We start from the raw sequence: 18340 nt of genomic DNA, 5'->3' as shown, positions 1-18340 counted from the left end.
CTAGGGCAGCTATTGGCTACTGGCTATGAATTTCCTTATTTTAGTCCGGTGTACGTCATCACGTACGAATCCGTCGGACTTTTGTGTGGTCGTGTGTAGGCAAGTCCGTTCGTTAGAAAGTCTGCTGCAAGTCCGCCGAAAGTCCGCAGGAAGTCTGTCGGACAGGCTGTCGGACTTTTGTAGACGAAAAGTCCGACCGTGTGTACGCGGCATAAGAGTGGTTGTAGTGACTTGTAGAATTCTCCCGTGAATCCATCAGGACCTGGGGCTTTTGAAGGGGCTAGGTTTTTAATTGTAGTGGAGATTTCAAGCGGGCATATTGGGGCATTTAGTGCTTCTAACTGTGAAGGTGTTACTTGAGAAAGGGTTACCTTTTCAAGAAAGGATTGTGCTTGTGTTGGGTTTATGGGATCTGGTCCGTATAGGGATGAGTAGTAACGTAGCATGGTTCTATTTATGTCTTTTTGGGTGGTATTTATGTTGCCCTGAGAGTCGCGGAGAGATGAGATGTGTGTCGGTCGGTAGGGTCCCTTACATAGGTTGGCGAGGAGTTTACCTGCCTTGTTGCCGAATTTGTGGAGGGTGGCATCCATGTGTGCTTTTTTTGTTTGTTCTAGGGTTTCAGCCCAAGTATCAAAGGATTGTTTTGCTGATTGCCATGCCTTCCTGTTGTCATTGGAGTTATTAATGTAAAGTAATCTTTGGGCTAGGTGCAGTTGGGAGCTGGCTTGTTTGTATTTTTTGAGTGCGTTTCTTTTAAAGGATGCTGCGTATGAGATTATACGGCCTCTGAGGAATGCTTTGCCTGCTTCCCAGAATAAATTGGGGTTGTCGGAGTGTTCGTCATTGGTCGAAGTATATTCTGACCAGACGTTTTCCATGTACTGACGGAAGTCAGAATTGTTATGGAGATAAGAAGGGAAACGCCATATTTTAGGATTCGGGTGCAAGTCAGGGTTATCAATCGTGGTCGAGATTGGTGCATGGTCGGATATGGCAATGTCGTGGATGTCTGCGTCTGATATCAGTGGTAAAAGGTCGTCCGAGCAGAAGAGATAGTCAATTCTGGTGAATACGTTGTGGGGATTGGAGTAAAAGGTAAAATCTCTATCAGCTGGGTGCCGGAGTCGCCAAATGTCGTGTAGATGGAGGGATTCCATCGTTGAGGCTAGTAGGGTTTGTGAATCGAGATCTGAGGGGAGATATGTGCGTTTTGAGGTGGATCTGTCGTCTATCGGGTGTATTGTGGAGTTAAAGTCTCCGCCAGCTATGTGCGGGAGAGTCGGGTCGCTGAGGAGCCATGTTGACAGTTCACTATAAAATTGTTTTGTGGGGTTATTGGGCGCATATATGTTTGATATTATCATTTCCTTGGTTCCTACTTTGATGTGGGCTGAGATAAGGCGACCCTGTGCATCTGCTTTGGTAGATAAGACCTCACATGGCAGGTTTTTGTGGATGAGTATCAGGACTCCTGCTTTGCGTCCATTGGAGTCTGAGCCTAGTACTGTACCTACCCATAGTTTTTTCATTCGGTGGAAGTCAGGGGTGGAAAGGTGGGTTTCTTGGAGTAGGGCAATGTCCGTTTTAAGTCTTTTGAGGTGACGGAGGATTTTCATTCTCTTATTGGGTGATCGAAGCCCCTTAACATTCCAGGAGACTAGTTTCATATAGGGGGGGTCACTGGGGGGGTATGTGAAGATATTGTATAATTTTCGCCTGTTAATAGGTGGTGATGTGGTGTGAAAGTAGGCTGGGTTGTAGAGGGGGTTGTTTTGTTTGAACGAAGGTTTGTGTGGCCGCTAAGGGCGTGTGTGCCATAAGATGGGGGTGCGTAGTATAAGGAGGGGTGTAAAAAGGAGGGGGTAGAAAAGAGAAACAATAAAACATATTCAAAGAACTTCACTTTTTTCCGCATGGAGTCGACTGTGTAATCCACCTCCCATTGCAGGACTCAGAGTCTGTTGTATTTGAGAACCCTTATTAAAAAGGTGAATTGTATTGGCAGCTTGAGTTGTGCAGTAGTTGACAGGGGGGTTGGATACACAGGTGAGCCAGGGGAGAGAGTCAAAACCTTGGTTGTCACAAAAAACAAATTTACCAGTTAGTAACATGTAAACCGTAAGTATAAAACATAAGAGAGAGAGAAATCGCTTGGCCTACCAGTAGTTATCATGCCTGGTAAGGAGGAGAGAACAAGCTTGAAAGAGAACCCTTTAACTTCGTCTCTTGAGTGGGATATCCCGTTAAGAGTTAGACCACCATAGCCGTAGAGGCGAGGCGGTATGTGGTAGCAATATGGGACCGTGCTTGTGGTCTTCAGTAAGGAGTGGAGCGGTGTTGGTCCGGTGCCGATGCTCTGAAACGTTTTGGAGAGTCTTTGCGTGGGCTCCTTTGGTCTAGGGCACGGTTGATAGGAGCCGCTCTAGGTGAGGGGTTGAGGTTGGGGCCTGAGTGTAGCGACCGTAGGAAGGCCTCAGCTTCTTTTGGGTCTTGGAAAGAGAGTTGGTCGTCATTTGGGGCTTTGAGTCGGAGGGTGGCCGGGAAAGCCAAAGTGAATTTGAGTTGTTGATGATGCAGTTCCGAGCATATCTGTTGAAAGGCTTTCCTCTTCTGGGACACTTCAATAGAATAATCTGCGAAAATCAGGATTTTCATGCCGTCGATTTGAAGAGATCTAGATTGCCTGAATTTTTGCAAAATGTAGGCTTTGTCCGAGTAATTGAGGTATTTTGCGATTATGGGACGGGGCGATTTGCGTTCTGAGTTAAAAGATCCCATGCGATGTGCCCGTTCTACTGTGCAGGGGCCTGGCAGGCCTAATGCTTCAGGGATGCGTTTGGCGCATAGGTCAGTGAGAGCTGAGGGTTGCAGCGATTCAGGGACGCCCACAAATCGCAAATTGTTCCTTCTGGATCTATTTTCCAAATCGTCCAGCTTTTCAAGAATATATTTGTTGGTTTTATTTAGGGCCTGTACTGAGGATTGAGAGTGGTATAGTTCTTCCTCTATATTAGTTTATACGGTGCTCCGTTTCATTAAGCCTGGAGGCATGTTCCCCTAGCTGAGCTTGTAGTTGCTGCATGCCTGCGCTGACTGCTTTCTCCACCGAGGCTGTAATCATTGGGGAGAGGAGGGCTGCCACAGCCTGTGCTATCATTTCTATGTCGGATGTGCTGGATGGGCTTGTGAGTTGTGGAGTTGCATCAGCAGGTGAGGAGGGGGCCGCAGCGCCGCTTACCTCCATGTTAGGCTCTGGCTCTGTGGGAGGCTCCGTGTAGGCCGAAGCCGGAGCCTCGATTTGCGGCTGTGGGGTCTGCGCCGCCGCGGCCGCGTACGATCGCGAGCCGGTTTTTTCTACATATCGGTCCATCCTGTGCCCTGGGATGGCGTGGGGTGAGTGCCGGTGTTTTTTGTGGGTTTTCTGGCTTTATATGCAGATTTTGGAGTCGAGCTGCGGGAGCTGGTGAGGAGAGCAGCTACTACATGCGGCGCCGGAACCGGAAGTAGATATTTCTTTAATTATTAGGCCTCTAGGGTATGCTTTCATTGTATCCCACACCATCATCGCTGAAGTTGAGCTCTTATTATCTCCAAAAAAGCCCATTAGCAGTTGTTTTATTTGACTACTCTCTGGGATCAAGGATAGCCACTGTGGATTGACTTTCCACATTGGCCGGATCAGGTGTTCTGTCCACTCCAAAGTCACAGTTAATGGAGAGTGGTCCGAGATTCCCCTTGCTTCGTACTGAATTATTTTCACTAATGGGAGAAAAATGACCATTTCCCAAGGCCATGTCAATTCTGGATAGTGATCCATAAGTACTTGAATAGCATGAGTATTCTTTACTAACCGGGAATCTTACTCTCCATATATCTGATAGACCCATCTCTTGTATCCTGCTGGCCCATCTTGTGGCCTTTCCCCTCCCATTACTCTTTTTGTTACTTTGCCTGTTCAACTCTTCATTTAGTACATTATTAAAGTGCCCAATTATCACTGTTGGAACATGAGGCAGTTGTGCCATTTTTTTCAAAAACCTTTTTTAATACGTCGTCTTTATATAGAGGGGGAATATACACATTCACCAAGAAGATTATTCTATCATTTATGAAGCATAATGGCATCAAATATCGACCAGCCGGATCTTTAATACACTGCTTACAGGTAAACCTAATAGAGTTCGAAATCAAAATACTCACACCACGGGAGTATGTAGAATATGTAGCATGAAATTCATATTTATATTTAAATGTACAAAACATTTTGTCATCCTCATTCCCCTTATGTGTGTCCTGTAGGCAGACTATTGTGGGATTATAAAATTCAATTAGTTATTTTACCGCACATCTCTTTCTACTATCCCCCAATCCTCTGACATTCCATGACATCACTTTAATTTCACTTGTCATCTTGCATCAAAAGAAGACAAGAATACAAATAGAGAATAAGAATTTTTTAGAGAGAGAGAGAGAGAAACCATACAAAAAAAAAGCCCACCCCCCCCCAACCTCCTTCACTACATAAAATCCTACTACTTCCATCCCCCCTTCCCCCCTCCCATCTCACTTCAATCTGTATCTGGACACTACCATTCCAAGCTGAGAGTCCCTCCCCAAAGGGGGTGGAGGGATCAGCTACACCAACATGCTTCTTGTCCACACGGGACCCATACAGGGGGCCCACTGTAGCCATTTCCAATGTTACATCCGTACCATATCTACCCAGGTGGGGGAGGAGGAGTATGACACCCCCCATGGGAAAGAAAAAAAAAAAAAAAAAAGCTACAGGTAGGCTCCGGAGGTGAAAAAAATCCCCCTCTCACCCCGACTTTTCTCATCTATTCTTCGATCTTTATGCCCAGACTACTCCTGCCTCCTATCCAGCCACGTATTAACTGCGTCTGGTGTATCAAAAAACTGAACTCCATCCCGATCTGTAATACGTAGTTTTGCCGGAAACCGCATTGCATATTTAATCCTTAGTGCAAATAAGCGCCGTTTTAACTTCCGTAAATTTTGCCCTCTGCTTCTGTACTTGTTCTACTGAGAAGTCTGGGTAGAAGGACACTTTGTTGCCCTTATACTCAGGACTGCCTCTGTCTTGCTTTAGACAGTATATTATCTCTATCTTGGCAATTTAATAATCTAATAATAATTGGCCTAGGTCTTCCTTCAGTGGAGGGGGCACGACTTGTTATACGATGTGCTCGTTCTGTTGCAAATGTTTTTGAGAAGCCCTCCACCCCAAAAATGTCCATTTAACCATTTTTCAAAAAATGTAACAGCTGATTGGCGTAGGCACGTTCTGATGTGACGGAGGCTGAGCGGGCGGTGATCTGCCTGCTCCGTGATGTACCACGCTCATTCAGCTGGTGCTCCGACAACTGATACTCCTGAGTCCTAAACTTCTATTCCATGTGGAAGCTGACACCGGTGCCTGGATTGCTGAGAAGCGGAGGAGTTGGGGAACGAGCTCTCCTAAAAAAAAAAAAAAAAAAAAAAAAAAAAAAAAAGCTAAAGCTGCTAAAAATTTAAAACCAATCTAAGCTCTCCAGGATAGTGAGGGTACAGAGGAGCGGAGACGCACTATATTCCACCTGTTCGTTTGGGTATGGGCAAGCCTCGGTCTCCCCATACCTCAGCCGTTTGTTTCTCCTGCTGTTCTTGCCATACCTGAGGTCAGGACATCTCTGAATGCCGAGCGGGACGGGAGAACGGAGGAATTCCAGAAAGCACAGGATGATAAAAACACTGAACACCTGTTGACTCCCACTCTTGGCTAGAAGAAATCTGAACCCTCAGCCAAAAGTTCACCAGCTCATGAGTGTGGCTATATGGCTATAAAAAGCAATAATTCGGGGCATTAGATGCTATAATATCAGCAGTAACAGTAACAGCACGGCACTTTGCCTCTCTGGAGAAGGAAAGTTACGGAAGATAAAAGCAGTGGCAGCTGTGGTAACTGCTTTCTCCTTTTTTTTTTTCTCTTCACAGACTTTGTATGTTCATTCTGCTTCTGGACTATATAAAGATACGTTGTATAGTATTTAACACTACCACATGCTGCCATATACTATTAAAAACTGCTAAACACTTGCTTCAGTATTTTGCTTCAGCAGTTTATTGCATTGGAGTTTTTCTGCCATATACTGCTATATTCTACTGCCATTAAAAACGGCTAAACTGTCAAACTGATGCCTCAGCATTCTATCACACTGCTGCTTTGTTGTCATATACGCCATATACCATCAAAAACTCCTAAAACAGCCAAAACTAAACTGTCAAACTGCTGCTTCAACAATCCATTGTACTGCTTTTTTTTGGCTACCTCTGCTACTGTGACAAACTGTAACTAAATATCTTTTTTGTTTGCTCAAAGACATGCTACATATTTCTATTGTTACATAGTGCTACATATAAATGTTATAAAGCTATCCGGCCTACTACTAAATCTCACAACTGAAGGAGTTGTTTTTTTTTTCTCAAAGACTGATGGCAGTAATTGAATCATTGTTATTTGATATCTTGCTGTGGATACTGATGTACTGGGGAATTGTTGCTACTAGTTCTTGATGGAGTGACTTAAAAAGCTGATAACTATAAGTTGTTGTGGATGGTGTCAACCACTATTAATTAAAAACTGTTGCCAATTAAAAAATAAATAAATGAAAATAAACTCGGCATATTGACAGACTGTGTTTGTTTTATATTCCACTAACTGCTGAGTGGAAGTCATATGCCTAGAGTTATAACAGATAACAGCTCACAGCAAATAATGATATATATATATATATATATATATATATATATATATATATATATATATAATATTCTCTCCTACTTATATAAAAGACATAGTAAATTGCTATTAAAACAGCGGAAATATTGTGGAATGAACTCAAGGAGACTAATTACATCAAGCTGTTAGCATTGCGAACAGCTGATAAACTATTGCCACCTCTAAACCGCTATTAGCAAACGCTATCTGAAACCATAGTGGAATATGACACAACAAAGGAGGAGGGAACAGGATGCAGAAATGGAGAAAGCATTGAAAATTAATGAGGAGTCTTTTATATAGTAGGCCCAGACAAAAAACAATCCATGAAAAGTCAGAGCAGAAAAAAGGGCCTATAGAAAACCTAGCTAATCAAGGAATAGACTCTCTCAACCAAGCAAAATCCATTGTGAAAGAAAGCAGTGAACTAATGGTAAATCTGGACATAATGGAAAACTCGCAGATGGAGCACGAAACAGTACAGACATCACAGATCCCACGAATCTCATGGGGATTGGAGGGGAGATCGGTCGCAAATACGTCTGTGGTATCAGTAACAGATCCAAGTGGATGTACGGAGACACCAGATTATGAGATGGACAAGATGGATTATGAGATGTAACACAAATAAAGATGTAAATATACGGCAGAACATCCCCACCCCCCTTGTAATGGTGGAACCAACCTTGAGAGACGTTCTTATGGCATTACAGGCCTGTAATAATTCACTGTTATTAACAAATCAGATGTCAGAACTAAAAGGAGACATCGCAACTATGAGACATGAGAATCAGAAAATGTGAAAGAACTACTGCGGTGGAAGTAGGAGAATTGGAGGACTCAATAACGATGATAAAAAAGGATATACATCTGATAAAAACACAGATAAGGGATCAAACTCAAAGAATGGAAGGAATAGAGAATAGACAAAGACGCAATAATGTCCGTATATTAGGTCTACCGGAACAAGAAGAAGGCCAAACAGATGCTACTTTAAACAGTGCCTGTTATGTGTTCAGATCCGATGTACTTATGCTGCAGTGTCAAATATTTGTGATCTGTTGTACTACTAAGGCCTCATTCACACCTCAGCGTTTTTGTAGCTTAAAGCCTGAAGCTCAAACGCTAGAGGAGAAAAAAAAAAATCAATTATTCTTTATGGAATCGGGTCACATCTCCACTCCATGTCTCCTGAAGCCAAAGTTCTGGAGCTTTTTTTTTTGTAGTTCAATTCGGGCAGATTTGGCCGTTTTTTTTTTTTGTTTTTTTGTTTTTTTTTTTTTGTTTTTTTTTTCTGCTTTGTACATTGGTGACCTTCCACCTGAAAACGATACGCTCAGGTACAAATGCAGCCTAAGATCCAAATATACCCTTATATTTGAGGTGGCACACAGCACATTTGGGCTGGTGTTGTGTAATAAATTTTTTTTTTTTTTTTTTCTCCATAGTTTCTCCACCAGTTATACTCCTATTTTATATGGGTTTTGGTATTTTTATTTTGCACTTATCCCTAGAAACAGTCTGTTTAGGTCTTTTGTTTCATTTGTCTTCAACAATTTTAATAATATGTCAATTGCCTATATAATACATTCATTCTGTGTATGGCAAATTAGAGAGACCTTGTCTTATCTGTTCCTTTAGTAAAGACAAACCAAATTTAAATTCCTTGCGCTAGCGAAATCTAAAAGAAGTACTGCTGCATCCATGACACAATCTAGATACTAGACATAAAAAAAAAACTTTTTTCAACTAAAGTGGCATGCTTTCCTTTTTGTATTTAAAAAAAAAAAAAAAAAAAAAAAGTGCTACAGTGCATACAATGTTATATACTATTGCTATACCATGAGAAAGGTACCAATGGTGTAATAGTGCTGTTCAGTATTAGTTTAGAAGTGGCAAAAGGCACTTAACTTATAAAGTGTATATATCCGTACAGAGTTACCTTCTCATGGTATAGTAATAGTATGATAAACCTTTATTGTATACACAGTAGCACTTTTGAATTTAAGGGACAGTGCGCCCACTTTAGTTGAAATAATTATCCATTCCTTTTGAATATGTACAACATAACATTTATTTTGTTACTTTTTGCTTAATTCAATACTAACTCTTTTGGATTGAAAAAAGTTAATTGGCTGTATATTTCAGTATGATAGGGCCTTTATGTATCAACAGCAACAGGTTATAAGCTGGTGTTCTCCCTGGTTCCCGGGAGCTGTCGTCCTCGTGTAAGTTATTCAGATTAATGTGTTTGGGAGCCTCTGATTGATCTATATGTATTCATTCTCTTTCACAGTTGAGAACTTCCAGTGCCCCAAACCTGTTAAGATTACTGTAAGGTGGTATCTGATGCATTACATTTGCTACAATAAGTTTTCTACCCTTGAGGTAAGTGTTTCACTGATTATCCCAAGAATTTTGCTTGCTGTTAATTACAGGCATGAGTATTTTATAAGTGGGTACATTCTATACCATACCGTATACGTTTTGTACAGAATATAATGTGATACTGGGGTGATTAGACTCGCATCTACTCGTGGTAGATGCATTTTTTAGTGAAGTCCATGCCAGTAGGCACTGTTTTTAAGGGCCTGGTTGCCCACTTTTATTAAAACAGACTAACATAAAGTCCACAAACTTGACCATGTCGGGGTTTTGGTTGCAGACAGCAGAAACAGGTAACAAAAATACCAAGCCACCTGGCTCTCTTCAGCAGTACCTCTGCTTTTAATAATGGGTCCCTCAGATTATCGTCTCTTCAGTGCCCATAGCTTCAAGCACATCGGTGCACATGGTTCCTTCTTAATGCACACAGCAGAACACACCGATACTGGCTCATGCCTGTCGGGTGAAGCCCTGTCTCCAAAATGGAAGCGCACCTCCCTCCTGGCTGGAGCCCTAAACTATTCTCAGTCCTTCATTATAAAGGCTGTGTGTACCTACATACACACACCCTGCTGATCTTTAACAAAATCTGGACACTGGGTTGGAAAGTTCTTCCCTCCCAATGCACTTAGAAATCTCCAAACTACGGAGCCCAGTCTGAGAATACCGAGATCCAGGGAAAGGTTTTCACCACTTCAAAATCAATACTCCGGAGTCCCGCATTCTACAAATGTGTGAACCGTGTGTCCTTTTTCCAAACATTTTCACAGTGGCAGAGCCTCATAGTGTCACAATACCATACCTGGCCCATGCCCCTGGAAGCTGAAAATGACTGAAGTAGACAACACTACTCCAGTGATCTCTACTAGCTTCCAGGTCCTGTCCTGAAAGGCTGCACTTATGCTCACTGAACCAAGGAGGTCGGTGATTCAGCACAGGTGCTATTCAGAGAATGCTTTCATGTTTTGAATGGATGCAAATCGTTCTCAGATTGCATGAGGTGTAGAGGGGTGGTGACTTCACGATCTCCACCTCGTCTTCCAGTCAGAGAACTCTGTACATTCATTCAGAATATATATTCAAACCAGTCTCTGGCTATTGTGCCAAGTGGCCCACTCCCTGCGTTGTGATTGCAGCGGCTTGTCATGGGATTCGGAAGCTAGTTGAGATCACAGGAATAGCATTGTCTACTTCAGGGATCTTCGCTTCCAGGGGCATTGGCCAGGTTTGGTGTGTATATACATAGTTAATAGCTGGACCAATGTAACTTTGTATTAAATACCCATGACTAATTTTAATTTTTTTTTTTTTCTTTTTTTTAAAGTTTATTTTTTTTCTAGCAAATAGTATCTTTTATAAATCAATGTAGGACATTGAATTGTTTCTGTTTTATAATAATTGTACACACTTTAGACGGTAAGTAAGGCAAACTTATGCACATTAGTCAATGTTTGGAAAACAATTTGCAGCTATAAATATAGTATTCAGTATGAAAATCTTAGCACTCAGATAAACGCATGCTTAAAGTGAAACTGTGCCCAGATCATGCACACTAAAGTACTTTTATAGTCCAAGCAAACAGTAAAAGTACTTTAACCACTTGCCAACCCGCTCACAATACTTTTAATGCAAGCGGGCAGGAGCTACAGGCTCAGTGACGTACTGGTACATCACTAGTGCACCCCCTGGGGAGCGCAGCATTGCGATCTTGGCTCCTATGGCCGGGGTATCGTGATTTTCTATGACCAATCATAATAATCACATGATTACCATGTGCTTACTATTGTGATGCTGTGATTTGTTCCACAGCCAACACATGGTACCTGTGCCATGTGATTAGCTGTAGCCAATCACATATCAAAATGGTAAGCAAGCTATCATGAATGACTGACTGCTAAAACTATTTCTTATAACAGCGATCATCGATGTTCTAAGCAATACCTGTATTAACAAATAAAAAAATATATGATCACCCCCAACAATGGTAACACTGAACTACTCTGATGACCAGATAAAAAAAAAAGAAAAAAAATGTTTAAAAATCAATTTTCAAATATATATACCATAGTTTGTAGACTCTAACTTCCACACAGACTAAAAAATATACACTGATTTTGGGCAATTTTTTTTTTTTTTTTTTTTTTTTTTTTTTTTTACTAAAGAAAGGTGACAGACCATATTTTGGCCTAAATTTATGAAGAAAGATTATTTGTTTGCAAAATTATTTAACAGAATCTAAGAAAAACTTTTTATACACTGATTTTGGCAAATTTTTTTTTTTTTTTTTTTTTTTTTTTTATTTACGTTCCAAGAACACCCAGTGGTGATTAAATACCACCAAAAAAATGAAATGTGTGTGACCGAGCAATTGCCTGATTGGCAAAAAATGCCCTGGTCAGGAAGGGGGCAAAATCTTCCGGTGGTTAAAACAATCCCTCATTCGTCTCTATAGCTATGTAGAAATTGATCTTCAACTATCACAACAGAGGCATTCCCATCTAAGCCTATTTTCAATAAGACCCCTTTCACACTGGGGGCCACGTTTGCGGTAAAGCGCCGCTTGTTTTAGCGGTGCTTTTCGGCCACTAGCAGAGTGCTTTTAATTCCAAAGAATGGGTTAAAAACTCCCGTGCTGCTGCGCTGCCCATTCATTCCAATGGGCAGGGCATTTTGGGAGCACTAAATACAGCGTTCCCCAACCCGCCCCATAGATACTGCTTGCAGGACTTTTCAGAACTTCCTGCAAGGTCACCTCCTGAGTGTGAAAAGTCACACTTAAATGAATGGGAGGCAGTTTTCAGGCACTTGGCAGAGGCTATTTCTAGCCCTAAAGTGCCTGAAAACTGCCCCAGTGTGAAAGGGGTCTTAGAGCAGATCTTTGCAGCCTGCCAGCCCTGTGATGTAAAGACAATCAGCAGTTGTTTCTCAATCAGAATTTGTAAGGAATGTGTTGAAACCTGACATTATGGACTTTACTGTGTGTGTGTGTGTGTTTTTTTTATTTGTGTTTTTTTGTTTTGTGTTTTTTGTAATCGACTCCTTTTATTGAAATGTTTTCATCAAGAAGGATAGAATACAAGAAAAGAAGAAAAAAAACTGTATTCAGCCATTAGAAGGTATATCAGTAATATCATGGGTCACCTAGCATACAGTATCCACATCATAATACAGAATACAATATGAGTTGTTATAGGTAGTTCCATGTTTCATACATAACTTTATGGGTGAAGTACAAGATTCACAAGGTCAGTGTAGATAAAAATATTAACACCGTGTGCACTACCGTGTTCCAGTTTTGGATAGAATGGGAAAGTAACAAAAACAATTAGCAGCCCCCCTTGTATAGAAGACAGTGAAGAGAAAACCAGATCCAGTAAAGGAGACAGACAGACACAAAACCTTACTGAAGCGCAAGTGGTTCATTGGTCAAACAGTACTCACTCAGCACTCTGAGAGCCAGGGGTGTATGGATCATTAAGCAACAGTGATAGAAATGTAAGGATCTGGTATCCTGCAATAGCAAATCCGTTGGCAGCTGAAGGTCAGGGGATCTCATCCATGACCGGATGTGTTCAAACAAGTTTATCAATTTCAAGAGCGTAATGCATTAAACTAGACCAGATGTCCCTGAACTGTTACTCTCTATCGCTGGTAACGTGAACCCATCCTTTTGCCTCCATGATTTTGTTCACTTCCTCCTGTGCTTTGATTTTTTTTTAAGAACTTTGAGCATGAATAACTTCTTCACATTAAAAATAGCTGCGGGATTACGTAATCCAACCCTCCCAGAGAGCAGAAGAGTGTCAACTTTTGGGTCATATAATGGATCCTCCTGGCCTACAGCACTCACATGAGTCTCTCGGGTCCTTTGTAGTTCACCCTGATGCTTCGTTCTCTGAGATCAACTGGTTGACGAAATTCCAATTATCAACCTATTGTAAGTCGTTATTCACTTCCAGTCAAATACATAGACCTTTGCTGGAATTTGAACGCTTGTTTCTTCTCCCAGAGGTTACCCATCACACGCTTTCAGCGATTTTACAAATCAATTTTGGATTGCACTCAAAATACATGCTTACACTAAACTTTGGTCCAGGGAGCTGGGGTTTGAGTTTCCCAGCGGAGATCGTCAGACTGTATTTCTCTTCTCTGATAAATCCTCCATCTCAGACTACGCTCAAGAGAAACTACAAGCTACGTCCTTTTTGGTCACAAATCTTCCAGATCTACTCAGATTTATGATGGGCCTCTCATCCCTTCTCCCTCCATAGCTCTGTTATCCATCCTCCTGGGCAGGGTTAAATCCCAGAAACCAAGCTTAGATTTTTCCACTCTGCTGCTAGACAACTAATTTCCAGAATCTGGAAGAGTACATCTATTCCACCCCTATCTTTGTGGGTAAGCGAAATTAATGATATGCTCATGGAGGAGATGCAAGCTAGAGAGGTTTAGTGGGAAACATTCACCAACATCTAGTTTATATGGATGCATTACTCCTCTTAGAAATTGACCAATTGAATTCGTCAATAGATTCAAACCGCCCCCCCCCCCCCCTTTCTTTTTCTTTTTTTTTATTCTCACTCTAAGAGAACTCGTCTTCACTGTTTTTTTTTCTCTTTTCTGTCTTTTCTGCTCACTTCTTTTGCTATACTTTTTTCTGTCTTCTGATTCTTACCATGAATATTATTGAGGACCTGTGTGGTGTGTTTGTTTGTGGTCCCCCCCCCCCCCCCCATTTCTTTTTGTTCTTTTTGTTTGTTGGTCTCCTGGTTTCATGGTTGTTTACTGTACTACTTCTATAATAATCCTCACAAACCGTGCTCTGTTGTGGATATTGACCCATTTTGAGATTGTTTTTCATTTTACCATATAGTTTCTGCTCCGGTGGTAATAAAAAATTTGTATGTGTATTTGACCTCACTTATTCTGAGTGACTGTTTTTGTAACCTTTTTAAAAATGTGTCAATAAAAATATATTCACCCTTCAAAATAGCTACGAGGGTATTTTTAAGGTTTGTTTTTTTTAAAGCTTTAATTGCTTGTTAAGATCTGTAAACTGTGTAATGATCATAGTCTGTGCACTTTTAGGCTTCATGCACACTGCTGCTGGTAAACGAACGTTTAGGAGCAGTTGGGTGTTTTTTTTTTTTTCTCTCAAGCTGCCCTTGAACTCTCCTCTGTTATTTTATCAGTACATGTACACATGGTCATTTTATAGGTGTCGATTCTAGGCAATTGAGTTTAGAAGCATTTTTTGGAAAGCAAAGAATGTGTTCAGGACGGATGTTTAGAGGCTTTTGAAACGCCAAATGCCTGTAACAGCTTGTAAACGTAACTTGCGTTTTTAGCCGCATTTGGTTTACAGGCATTTTTTTTTTAATGGAGATACATTTTTGACTATTTGAAGGGGGAAAAAAAGCTTGCAAACGTGGCAAAATGGACGTTTTTAAACATTTGGTTACTATGTCGTTCAGGAGAGGTTTTGCATCCTCCCATTTACATTAAGTCTTAAAGCCTAAGTTTAAAAAAAAAAAAAAAAAAAAAAAAAAAAAAAGCATTTGCTCACCTTAAAGTGGTTGTAAACCCTCACGTATATCCGGTGAAGTGACTGTGAAACTCAGAGATGAAACAAATCCTCCTACATACAGTGCATCCGGAAAGTATTCACAGCGCTTCACTTTTTCCACATTTTTGTTATGTAACAGCCTTATTCCAAAATGAATTAAATTCATTATTTTCTTAAATTCTTTAAACCATACCCCATAATGACAATGTGTAAGAAGTTTGTGTGAAATCTTTGCAAATTTATTAAAAATAAAAAACCTAAAAAAAACCCCTATGTATATAAGTATTCACAGCCTTTGCTCAATACTGTGTTGAAGCTCCTTTGGCACCAATTACAGCCTCAATTCCTTTTCAGTATAATGCTACAAGCTTGGCACATTTTTGAACAGTTTCTCTCCATTCTTCTTTACAGGACCTCTCAAGCTCCATCAGGGTGGATGGGGAGCGTTGTACACAGCCATTTTCAGATCTCTCCAGAGATGTTCAATCGAGTTCAAGTCTGGGCTCTGGCTGGGCCACTCAAGGACATTCACAGAGTAGTCCCCTAGCCACTTCTTTGTTATCTTGGCTGTGTGCTTAGGGTTGTTGTCATGTTGGAAGATGAACCTTCGTCCTAGTCTGAAGTCCAGAGCGCTCTGGAGCAGGTTTTCATCAAGGATGTCTCTGAACAATGCTGCATTCATCTTTCCCTCCATCCTGACTAGTCTCCCAGTTCCTGCTGTTAAAAAGCATTCCCACAGCATGATGCTACCACCACCATGCTTCACTGTAGAGATGGTATTGGTCAGGTGATGAGCGATGCCTGGTTTCCTCCAGACATGACACTTGCTATTCAGGCCAAAGAGTTCAATCTTTGTTTCATCAGACCAGAGAATTTTGTTTCTTATGGTCTGAGAGTCCTAAAAGTGCATTTTGCCAAACTCCAGGCAGGCTGTCATGTGCCTATTACTGAGGAGTGGCTTCCATCTGGCCACTCTACCATACAGACCTGATTGGTGGAGTGTTGCAGAGATGGTGGTTCTCTCTCCACAGAGAAACGCTGGAGCTCTGTCAGAATGACCATCAGGTTCTTGGCCACCTCCCTGACTAAAGCCCTTCTCCCCCGATCGCTCAGTTTGGCCGGGCAGCCTGCTCTAGGAAGAGTCCTGGTGGTTCCAAACTTCCATTTACGGATGGGGGGCCACTGTGCTCATTGGGACTGTTAATGCTGCAAAACATTTTCTGTACCCTTCCCCAGATCTGTCCCTCTATAAAATCCTGTCTCGGAGGTCTACAGACAATTCCTTGGACTCCATGGCTTGGTTTGTGCTCTGATGTGCACTGCTAACTGTGGGACCTTAGCAGGTGTGTGCCTTTCCAAATCATGTCCAATCAGCTGAATTTACCACAGCTTGTAGAAACATCTCAAGGATGATCAGGGGAAACAGGAGGCACCTGAGCTAAATTGTCATGGCAATGGCTGTGAATACTTATGTACATGTGATATTTTTTTTCATGTTGTCATTATGGGGTTTTGTTTGTAGAATTTTGAGGAAAATAATGAATTTAATCCATTTTGGAATAAGGCTGTAACATAACAAAATGTGGGAAAAATGTAAGCACTGTGAATACTTTCCGGGTGCATTTTAAGTTGTGATTAAAAAAAAAAAAATGAGCCTAAAAATCCCTTCTAACCTGCGCACCCTGGATTTCTAAGTATACAGTGCAAAAATTATTGTGCAAAAAAAAAAAAAAATATATATAATGCAATACAAAAATTGGTGTATAAATAAAACAGCTGGTAGTAAGGCTCAAAGCCCCAAAAAAGTTTTTCTTTACACAACGGTTTTTATACCGCGCTAATATACAAAAGTAACAAGCGACTAAATAATGAAAAAAGTCCAATACTCCACCACCAAGGGTTGAATTAAAAACCCACACAAAGTGCTGATAAATCCTCTTGGAGTATCAAAAAATGACAAATTTGTGGTGTTAATTCCTCCAGTGCATTTCCTTCCACCAACCACTAAGTAGATGTCCTACTCACCAGATGGGGTTGACACCTATTACAGGTAGTCAAAAACAGCAATGCATATGGATATCCAGAGACCGGCAGCTCAAATTTTCACAAGTCATCAAATAGAAATGGCATATTTATCGGAAAGACAAGAACAGAAGCTCCTCAGTGCAGTACCATTAATAAAATGTATTAAGAAAATACAGGTTGCACTTAGGAGATAAAATCGCATGTTAGTGTATGGCAGGAGACACCGTTTGCGCTCCACCTGCGTTCCAAAGGATGGCGGAAGTGACGTGGTACGTATCATCGGACTCAACGCGTTTCATCAGCGTCTGGCATCATCGGGGGTCATGTGATGACGTCAGACGTTGCTGACAAAATGCTTTGGGTCCGGTGATACGTACCACGTCACTTCCGCCACCCTTTGGAATGCAGGTGGAGCGCAAACTGTGTCCCTACCATACTCTAACACGCAATTTTATCTCCTATCTATGTAAGTGCAACCTGTATTTTCTTAATACATTTTATTAATGTTACTGCACTGAGGAACTTCTGTTCTTGTCTCTCCGATAAATATGCAATTTCTATTTGATGACTTGTGAAAATTTCTGAGCTGCCAGTCTCTGGATATCCATATGCATTGCCAGATAAATAATAAAAAAAAGTTGCGCTAATAATGTGATGAAGGCAACAAATATATGCCTCAAGACCTCATTAAGGAATGAAATAAATATATAAACAAGTATCAAGGTGCAAAATGAATTATAAACAAGTGATGTTCAATGTACAAAAAACAATCTTAAAGGGCGCAAAAAATGTCCATATGATCTGTGCGCAATATACAGTGAATAATTAAGAACGTAAAAGTCCCAAAAAAAGAAAGTCCATGTATTAAAAAAGTGTTAGGCAAAAAACAAAGACCAAAAAAAAAAAACAATATCCCCAAGTGACAGGTGAAAAAAACTCTTGCTGCAGTGAATGGGGTGCGTAGATGAAACTTCCACCTTCAAAAATGCTGCCGCTTACCAGAGGACGTTGGTCCATGGATTATAGGAGACCTCACTGGGCAGACGGCTGTAACCCCAGCCCGGGATCTCAGAGACAGGCACTGGATATCATCATGTCCACAGGAACCCTCTCCACAGACCGCAACAGGGTTGGTGTGTCAGCGTGAAAAACATAAATTGCTCCACATAGCATAAAATCTTCACATTTATTGAATAAAACAAAGGTAAACTTACAAACATCAGTTGTAAATCAGCATAAGAAAAAAGCTGGCCGGCTCCAGAACAGCCCGTAATTTCCGGGACTCGAATAGCGGTGTCGTCAGGACGTAGCTCCTCCTCCCTACGTCGTTTCGTCGCTACAGGGCGGCAATATGCATTGCCGTTTTTGACTACCTGTAATAGATGTCAACCCCATCCGGTGAGTAGGACATCTACCTAGTGGTTGGTGGAAGGTAATGCACTGGAGAAATTAGCACTTCACAACTTTATCATCGTTTTTTTGATACTCTAAGAGGATTTATCAGCACTTTGTGTGGGTTTTGGTGGTGGATTTTTTAATTATTCACTTGTTACTTTATGTATTTTAGCGCGGTATGAAAAAAG

At 41.2% G+C, this 18340-nt stretch overlaps 1 protein-coding gene across 2 annotated transcripts in view; it reads left to right on the top strand.

The window, feature by feature from the left end:
* Positions 1-18340, top strand: part of TMEM87B (transmembrane protein 87B) — a 117809-nt gene that overhangs the window by 30513 nt on the left and 68956 nt on the right. For both annotated transcript variants that reach the window (XM_073628040.1, XM_073628041.1), the window contains exon 3: positions 9078-9169. In XM_073628040.1, coding sequence (XP_073484141.1) covers positions 9078-9169 — 92 coding nt within the window. The remainder of the gene's footprint in view (positions 1-9077; positions 9170-18340) is intronic.

This window comes from Aquarana catesbeiana, linkage group LG04 (assembly GCF_042186555.1).
Source record: "Aquarana catesbeiana isolate 2022-GZ linkage group LG04, ASM4218655v1, whole genome shotgun sequence".
Taxonomy (NCBI): Eukaryota; Metazoa; Chordata; class Amphibia; order Anura; family Ranidae; genus Aquarana; species Aquarana catesbeiana.
This window is presented reverse-complemented; position numbering and strand designations above follow the sequence as displayed.